General features: G+C 42.0%; 1 protein-coding gene across 2 annotated transcripts; it reads right to left on the reverse strand.

The window, feature by feature from the left end:
• Positions 1–910: 910 nt before the first annotated feature.
• Positions 911–8767, reverse strand: LOC123164955 (50S ribosomal protein L1). Of its 2 annotated transcripts, XM_044582574.1 has the most exons (10): positions 8132–8763; positions 5609–5695; positions 4475–4516; positions 4217–4322; positions 3977–4041; positions 3857–3901; positions 3671–3778; positions 3452–3539; positions 2636–2682; positions 911–1513 (listed from the first exon to the last, which is right to left on the reverse strand). In XM_044582574.1, the coding sequence occupies exons 1-10, from the start codon at positions 8690–8692 to the stop codon at positions 1436–1438; spliced, it is 1227 nt and encodes a 408-aa protein (XP_044438509.1). In that variant the 5' UTR covers positions 8693–8763; the 3' UTR covers positions 911–1435. The 2 variants fall into 2 exon arrangements, with proteins under 2 accessions (XP_044438509.1, XP_044438510.1); XM_044582575.1 differs by lacking the exon at positions 3671–3778 and having other exon boundaries at positions 8132–8767.
• Between the last annotated feature and the right edge of the window lie 807 nt (positions 8768–9574).

A 9574-nucleotide genomic window follows, 5' to 3' on the forward strand; every position in this document is an offset into this window, starting at 1 on the left:
AGTTTTTAGGAATAGAGACCAACAACGTTCTCTGAGGGAGCTTGTTCTAGCGATATTGGAGGAGTTCCCCCGCAAAAAGAAAAAATAAAGATATTGGAGGAGTTGTGCATGTGTTTAGAGGGTTTTGCTATAGTGCAAGGTTTTGTGATGGTATAAATTTAGTAGAGTACGTGTGGGTGTGGGAGTTTTCTCGAAGCACTATTCCCTGTGTCTTCCCCGTGTTGTAACTATATTTCTAATATGGTACGTTATTGACGTACTCCTGAAAAAAAAACATAAGGCTTGGTGGAAATCACAAGCAATGTGGAAGCAGTCATCAAAGATTGCCGTGCCACTGCTACTCCAGAAGACATGTCAGCATCCTTCATTGCCTCCACAACCTCTATGTTATCAGGATTGACCAGAAGCTTGCTGCAACCTAGAGACTGAGCCAATTGCAAAATAAATTTCAACGCCACTGCATCTGCAGGTAGTGCATCAACACACTCTTCCAGTTACCTCTCCCTATAAAAGTTCCCCCGATGAATCTCACAAGACAGCTCAGCCACACCCTGCAGTGTTCATCTAATTAAAGGCATAGTTTCACCATAAGTTCGATTACATATTTCCTTCTTGGAGGCATCACTTCGGAGCAGGCAGCTTAGAAATGCATGAGGTGTGCGTCTGATATCCTAAAATACCACATACATGTAGCACTAGTGGGCCGACGGGACAGCGCTAAACAAGCCGAAATGCATCCATTTCAACCATAACTCCTTGTTTTGTCGCTAGCCTATACTGATGTTGGCCCATTAAGGAACCAGACGTTACATGTCCCCGTCTGTTTTGAAAAGTCCCCCAGCAGGCAGCAGGAAACAAAGGAGGTCAAAATCTGTTGACGGCGGCCACAGATATTGTACACCAACAGAGCAGAGACAACACAAACCATTTTATTTTCTCAGGTGCACAAGCTGGATGGGATGACGACCTCGAACTGCATCACACCCGCTGCAATCAACATGCTAAACTATACTAACATAAGCCCAGCAAAAACTGGTTACTTCCTAGTGGTCACTGATCACTCAGATGCCAGACCTGTAACTACAATCTTCTCTAGTTATGACACGCAAGACCAAAAAAAAATCTTCTCTGGCAATGAACTCAAGATTACATTTGCGATTGCACATGACAAACTGCTGAGCAACGAGGAGGATGACATGAGTGGGCCAGCAAAACAAACCACATAATTGTGTGACCGTGCGGAATTTAACGAGATACGGTTTGCTCAAAGTTTTTGACCACAAAATTATCATCCGAGCATGTCAGAACAGCAACCCATCCAACTGCTCAGCCTGGTTATCACACGCCATGCTCCGCTGCGATAGGCCAGCCACTTGCAAGGAACCGGTTGCAAGTACCCCGAAAATAAAATGGTTCGTTCAGATTTGTTTCATACTTAGCTCACATGCGCCTTGCTATAGTCATCAGCAGCTGCCGATAGCGACGGTATAGTAACAGGAAATCCAGGTCCCATCTGCAAGAAAGTTCCTCCGGTAAGAGACATAAAAGATAAGAGCAATCCGAGGAGATGCTGTCCGCCGTCAAATCCCAGGGCTCAACCCTGGACAGGCAGTGGAAACTACCAAGCTGGAGTACGGTATGTGAAAATGAAAGATGGAAGAAGTTGGGACAATGCTCGTAAGGGTTACACTTGAACATGCTTAGGTGCTATATCACAAGCAGCCTTACTTTCAGTTTACCCCGCTAACAATGACAGAGCCACTAGCAATCATTGCAACTCTTGGTAATACCAACATACTGATCAAGCTGTACAGACACAGTATAGGTTTAACTGTAGCATTTCACAAGACCTCTCATGGGACGATACAGATCACTAAAGCCAGAATCATGTCACACAACTAAAATACCATCAGGGTCAACTTGATGCAAACCATTAGCAAAGTTATGAAGTACCTAGCAGTAATTCACCTTTCTCCGAGAGAGAGGAAGGATCCACGCTCTGAAGGTAATAGTGCATTAGCTAGGGCTGCGAGTCCAGTACAAGCCTAATGTTTCTAGCACATTGCTCCATAACTTTCACAAAAATACTCCCTCTGATCCATATTAATTGTCGTTCATTTAGTATAAAGTTGTACTAAATTAGCGAAAATTAATATGGATCGGAGGGAGTAGCATAATGGACAAATACGCTCTACTAATACTACCTACTTTCAAGAGAACAGAAAGAGTTTTGCGGAATAAAGCATGCATAATCTCAAAATTGTTTGGCACATGCACAAATTAGTGATAATGCCTGTGGTACAACTAGTACCAAAATGTCTGGCACTCAATTTTTTCCTTTATTTTCTTCAGTTTTGTTGGTCTTTCAGATTATGAAGCCATGTGCCCTTTTTCAGTCTTCTGTAGCATTTCATATCTTATGTTGTAGAGTATTTATTATTGTCACTCAAATGTAAATTCAGTAGAGCCCTCCCATAATGTTGTCATAAAAAGGAATATAACATATAAGGTCGTAAGAAGATGAAAACCAAAAAGGTCTTTAACATGTTATTAATTTTGGTTGAAATATTATGTGACACCCTAGAAAGTGAAACCAACGATACATCAGATAGAAGTGGGAGAGAAAAGAGCTTACTGTGCTACTCAGCGTGAACTTCTTCACGTATCCAACATATTTCGAAGCTGAAAGAAAGTGAGTGTTAACAGCTTGGATTTAATACCATCATCACAATTATCAGAGAAACAACATGTAAATATCAAAACGTGCATGGAGAGAAATATTAATATCTAAGAATGAGCTATTGGCTAATTCACCATCTGAATTAAGTACTCAAATTGATTTCTTAAACAGGGCACTGGCGTTTCATGTCAAGTGTCCAAAGTATTGAAACTGACAGAGAAGGGTCAAACAAAATCAGTCAGACTCAGAGTTCATGCACAGACACGAATTTTGGAACATGGTTCCCGCTATGAACAGTAAAATCAGAAAAATACTAGAAAAAAAAATCTGAATATTTTTTGCATCATACATGGCAGTGTTCTACTCGTGTATGAAGTTTCACAAAAAAAATGAAATCCGTGGTATTCTAGGCAAAAAAGACATAAATCGGTGCTATAAAAAAGACACTGTTTGAAGTAATTTGGAGATCCGAATTTCTTTTCTTTGCGAAGAGTGCCATGGGTGTCATTTCTGAGCGCATGTGAGTAGACCAGTCGACCAAGTATGATACCCCAAAATTTTAGAATTATTTGATTTTTTTGGCTTTCTATATTCTTTTTCGTAATGGGTGCGCGTGCATCCATGTTCACCCTTGTATTTTCATAATATATACCACAATATAAAATAGTTTGAAGTTCATAAATTTGTAGTTGAGTAATATTCACTAATAAGGTACAATGTTGATACAAAATATTGGTATAAGCATGTTAGCAGCACCAGCCGCTCACTTACTTTTCTTTAGGCCCACCGGCTTAGCAAGTAAAAGTGCATTTACGAAAGCACCAATATTTTCACGTAAACTCTCCTCAGAAAAATTGATCTGCAAAAAACAACACAAACTATAATGAGGAACGACACAGAATTGCAAAGGAGTTGCTTGACTATGTACATAATTATATTGATAAATTCACTAGGCATATGAGTATTAATATTGATGGCCATGTCCCATACCTTTCCAAGGCCAACATGCACTATAGCAGTTTTATCTATCTTAAAATCAACACGACCTGATTTTGCCGCTTTGACAGCACCAGAAACATCATTTGTCACAGACCCTAACTATAAGATTTAAAGTGTCAAGAAAGGCAGAAAACTTCAGTGTGGTTCCAAAAGAAAATGAAAAGGGAAGATGCCTACCTTAGGATTTGGCATCAAACCACGCGGACCCAATATTCTAGCGACCTGGAGAATCAGTCAGGTTGTTAATAATATGTCAAACAAGAAATAACATAAGTGTCCAAAAGCCCACACTGATACCTTTGAAAGCCGAGGCATGAACATTGGGGTTGCTATGCACTTGTCGAAACTTAGTTTGCCTCCTCCTAATATGTATAATCGTAGGTGGAAAAAAGGAATTCCAATCAACAAGAATGTCAAAATCGTAGATGAAACTAAGGAAAACATAGGATGGGGTACTAGGGAGTGAGAGCAGCAATTGGTGGTATTCCAAGGAAAATAAGTTTCAAAAACCATAACATACTAAAGGAAATAAAGTACCTTTGCGAATCTCCTCGATCAGCTCGTCGCCACCAACAACATCTGCTCCAGCTGCTCTAGCTTCCTCTGCTGAAGGCCCTTCCGCAAATACTGCTACCCTAACAGTCTTATAAAGAGAAGGACCTCAGTATGAAGTACTCGCAGAAAACAAAAGCACCATTTGGGATGCAAGAACTCTTTTTATTGTTCCTTACGAAACAGAGATGATATATACCCAATGCCTGTAAAATAGGCTGTGAACGATATTTAGAAAGGTACCTTGCCAGTGCCATGCGGCAAAGTTATGGCGCCACGGACCATCTGTATGCCAGGAAAATTTTTGGTCAGTGTCAGAAGATAATTTTCTATTAATCTAACGTTCACAAGCAGATTGAAAAAGAAAACATGAGGCAACTTGGCTATTCAACTGGAGAAGCATTAGTTAATCATCATTTCTTAGCATGCACAAAAACTCTGGACAACATTTCTTCTGTATTTGAATGTGTTAGATAGGCCTCAACAGGTATAGAAACAAGACTTCAGCAGCATCCCTGTTAAATCACATAGCTTCTACACTGGTTTCAACACATTGGGGAACTTTGGCTTCATGGCAAATACAATGTCATACACTAATATCAGCCGGGTTTTTTTTACAAGAATCGACAAATTATCCCAATCAGTTAGCTTCTTACATCTGTGTTTTTGTTGTCATAACTGGTTGATCCAGTCATGAAACCCTAGATCATGCCTCGTACAGGGAGGTGCTAGCCACATGAAGGAGAAAGGGAGCACAAGTGCTGGAACATTGTGCATGCTGAATCACGCAGCACGCAGGCTGTGCTGTTTGTGCGTGGAACCAGAAGATGAGAATATATGATTGCATGTGCTTCAAACCTTCAACTGAACCATGCGCCCGTGTGTATAAAATTGCATAAGTGTGTCAATTAGGTTTATCCGGTAATTGCAAGAAAGTGGCGTACTACGGCACTGGAATTGCTAGCCTTGCCAAATGACTTGGCTCAGTAACATGACACCTAGGTGACCGTTTTTAAAGGCACTAAGTTGACAGTCAAATCGAACTTCAACAATTAAGCAAGTAATAAAAGATCAACAAAACAAATGCTCTGTGGGGTTGATACAGAAATCAAATAACTGATGCTTATGCCACGAGAACCACAGCTTCAGCCATTACCAGTGGCTTGACCAAATGAACTACTGTGAAAGACCAGGAAAGATCACATACACTCAAGTGAAACCAGAGTAAACAGGTCTTCGCAGTGCAGCAGCAAATGCAGCTGGCAATAAGTGATTCAGTAACATGGCAGGTTAAATTTCCATAGAGTAGCAATAGTGAGAAAATATGACAGGATAAAAGGTGTGCTTCAAGGTACTTTTTAAAGAAGCAAAGCAGACCTGGTCACCACGACGTGGATCAACACCTAACATCACATGAGCTTCCACTGTTTCAGTAAAATTCCGCTTCTTCTCATTTGCACTGGTCTGGAAGGAAACAGCAGAACAAAGTAAGACCATTTGATTATTATTTTCTTGACTAAACAATTAGATTATCAAGTTATGTGGAACATAAAGTGTGTGAAACATAAAGCATTGCTAAATTTTCCCACACTTGACAGCTTACAGGTCATCTTATATGTCCCATGAGAATTGAACATTGAACAAAGGTCTTGTATGTATAGATAGAGAGCTAATGTAGGGCCATAACACCATTCAACGGCTACTTTTTTTTCTCCCATCCAGCATCACAGTGAGGTTTATGTTTTATAAACCTACAAAACTTAAGTTAAAACCCAATAGCATTCAGAGCTAGGAAAAACACACATTTAGTACGATCAAGATTTTCATAATTCGCGGCTGTTCATTTTGCTTTTCCTCTTTTTTATACCTCCTAAAATGCGACAGGGTTTGATTTTCAAGTTATACATGTTAATAGAACATCACCTCCCCCACATATTCTATTTTTCATAGAATTATTTGATACCTCTTACACATGGTTTCCAGAGGGTTATTGCCAGGAGGGTAGTTTCCCACTGGACATTTTCCCAAACATCCTCCACAAAATAATCTCAGAAGTAACCACAGTGTTAGTACTCATACAATTAACAAGCATACTCTTCTGAAAATTACACTATCCTCTCTTCAAGTATATTTTTTATAGCTACTACATGTATACTACAGAATTCTGTCACCAATCACTGGCAGACAAAATAAGCTTTCTTAGTAATGTTGGAGATCTTGCTTCATAGGGGTGTTGCAAGACACCTAAACTGACAACTAATTGCAACTTATCATGTTAGAATTAATAATCTATTACTCCCTCCGTTCGGAATTACTTGTCGTAGAAATGGATGTATCTAGACATTTTTTAGTTCTAGATACATCCATTTCTGTGACAAGTAATTCGGAACGGAGGGAGTACCTAGCTGCTTGAGCAAGGACACGTTGAGGCTTTTCCTCACAGAAATGATTCATCATGAATAGTTTGATGTATCAAAAAGTATTGTCGAACGCATGAAGGAACTTGGCTCGTTAACAGTTTTAGCTCAAAAAATCCTACAAGACTGAAAATGCTCCAAAGATCCTGTATTCAGAATGCCCCTGGTCGTTTGTTGTAGTTTATCAGAGAGGGGACACTTGGCCAGCAAGCAGAAAAGAAAATGGAGCCAGCAATGGCGCTGGATCAGGACTAGGAAGAGCAGATAGTAAGACTCAGAGATCAGGTCCTGCCGGTCTCTGCCGCAGCTGAAGTAGTGCAAAGAGAAAGATAACAAGGCAAGGGAGGCTTGGTCACCATTTAGTGGTTAACTAAGGGTTCAGTAAGATGGTACAATACTAGTCTAGATCAGTCAGTTCCAGGTCTTCTGCTAGGGTATAAGTAGGCATCATTTTGCTTCAATCAACAAGAAAATCTCTCTTCCGGTATGTTATAGTTAACCTAATCTAGCGCTCTGTTTTTTCCTACTGGTGCCATTAACATCTTGCGCCCATCACGACGCCTATGAACTTTCCCTACAACCTAAGGGCAAAAACAAGAATGCAATGAATGTTTATATCATCTACATGCAAAGATCATATGCCAGTTTGAGAATGCTCAACTTATTTTAAAGCTGTTGTGGAGAAACTAGAGTCTTGTTTGCATACAGGGTGTTGATGTTAACTGATATGGCAAAATGAAACACAGTTCGGAATTTCTTCTTTCTTCTGTTAGCAGAACAAGATTTTAAACTACGTTTCTGTTGATTATAGCAACATCAGTAATCAGTTAGCCAAACAGGGTAATAAGTCAAATCAACTAAGGTAAAACAGAATTGTTATAACCAACCACAATGCCAAAGGCAGCATAAACAAAATGGATTTGCTAATTCTCATCTAGATGAGAATTAGCAAAGTCTCATCTAACTCCTACACTATTTGATTATCCAACCACTAGGAGTTACATGAGACATGGTTATGTCCCATCTACTCCCTCCGTTCGGAATTACTCGTCCAAGAAATGAATGTATCTAGATGTATTTTAGTTGTAGATACATCCAGTTTTGTGACAAGTAATTCCGAACGGAGGGAGTAGATGAGAGCTAGACACACTCTAAACAAAAAAGGAGCATTCTTCCTGGTATGATAGAATCCACTGTCATAGCAACAACAACAAAAAACATGCATCAAATTAGGCTTAATTCCATCCTAAAATTTGTAGTCGCATTCCAGTTAAACTATGGCTATTTCACCAACACTCCTTCCCATTGACTAAACAAACAAAATCATGCTACTTCAACTGAGGTACTCTTCTCGATGTGAAAACCTTACTGCTATGAAACCATGTCCAAATTATACAAAGCTATGATCCCCAATTGCAACATAACGAGATTGTTTATTTGCGAGTTTGAACCTCGATGAACCGAATCACTTTCAAGTGCAGACCTTGATTTCGCGGAGTGCATCGACGAGATCAATGGCGACCTTCTGCGGCCGCTTCGCAGCGGGTATCAGCGATGGGTACGGCACCGTCTCCTCCTCCACCGGCACGCCGAAGATGGACCTCCTCGCCCGCTCAGCATTCATCTCAATCCGCTCCGCCTCGCCGCGCAGATCCTGCTCATTCACCCCTTCCCCAGCCCCATCTTCCGCTGGACGGTCTTCCGGGAGCGGCGCAACCCTGCTCGGGTACGACACCGGCGCGATCGCGGGCCCCGCGTCCTTGACGAACCGCACCTCTTGCCGCGTAAACTGCCGCGGCGGATTCGGCGGCTGCTGCTCAAATCTCCTGGGAGGCGAATCCTGCCACCCGGGGCTAGCGCTCCGGGCATCCGGCGAGGAGGCCTCCTCGGGTGGGGCCTGCGGCTTCGGGGCGTAGGAGACGGGCTTGATGGTCGGCGGTGGGGGGTCGCCGGAGTTGGAGGTGGAGAAGCGGAAGAGCGGGAGGAGGCGATGGGGCTGCGGGTGGCAGCGGGAGTGGGAAAGGAGGAGGCGGAGGTGAGCCATGCTGAGGGCGTGGCGGCGGCCGGCGGCGGGGGGTTTAAGTGAGGAAGCGATGGGGGATGGACTGAAATGGGAGGGTTTGCACTGGACTGGGCTCGATCTGGCGCACACTGCTATAGCACGAGTCGGCCTACTAGGACGTTTTGGTTTAGGCCCAACTAGCACTGCCATAGCACCATCCAGTTCGGCACGAAATTCTAAAAAAAAAAAAACAGTTCGGCACGTTCCCTTCTACTCCCTCGTTCCTAAATATTTTTCTTTTTAGAGATTTCAAATGAATTACCACATACGAATGTATATAGAAATATTTTATAGCGTAGATTCACTCATTTTGCTCTGTATGTAGTCACTTGTTGAAATATCTAGAACGACAAATATTTATAAACAAAGGGAGTAGTTAGGTTTTTTTCTTCCTCTCGGCGGCGCCACTGCCGCCGTTGAGACTCACCTTCTCTACCCTGTTTTCCTTGGAAGAAAAGGATTAAGGCTGAACTAGGGCGATCTAGATCGCTACCTGGCCTTGGTCTCGTTCATATTGGGGAGCGGGATGTCTAGGGTTCTTCCGCCCGGCAATGTTGTTTTCTTGGGGCTAGAGATCTCAATGGATACTGGCGCCTCTGGATCGACACTCTATACGGGAGAAGTGGAAGTGATGCTTAGGGATCTAGGCATACAGGAGGAGGAACTCGACGATGTCATGGTGGAGGATGAATATGCGATCCCCGCTAAAGCAACTAGACGAATGGTATTGGTGCAATAATTTGCCTCCTTATTTTTTTTGGAGATTTTTGTCATAAACGGTGTGGAGACTAATATGTTTGCTAGTGCACATAGAGTGACAAGTCCCTGAAGTCATGAGGAGTTTGATACAAACTCTGAAGATAA

The sequence above is a fragment of the Triticum aestivum genome, chromosome 7D, assembly GCF_018294505.1.
Source record: "Triticum aestivum cultivar Chinese Spring chromosome 7D, IWGSC CS RefSeq v2.1, whole genome shotgun sequence".
Taxonomy (NCBI): Eukaryota; Viridiplantae; Streptophyta; class Magnoliopsida; order Poales; family Poaceae; genus Triticum; species Triticum aestivum.

Excerpts from the sequence above, each read along its gene's own strand:
- LOC123164955 (XM_044582574.1), bottom strand. The coding sequence starts at position 8,692 with ATGGCTCACCTCCGCCTCCTCCTTTCCCACTCCCGCTGCCACCCGCAG. Across the intron at positions 4,323-4,474 it reads TGCCGCATGGCACTGGCAAG|ACTGTTAGGGTAGCAGTATT; the intron begins GTACCTTTCTAA and ends TCTCTTTATAAG. Across the intron at positions 2,683-3,451 it reads GCCGGTGGGCCTAAAGAAAA|CTTCGAAATATGTTGGATAC; the intron begins GTAAGTGAGCGG and ends ACTTTCTTTCAG.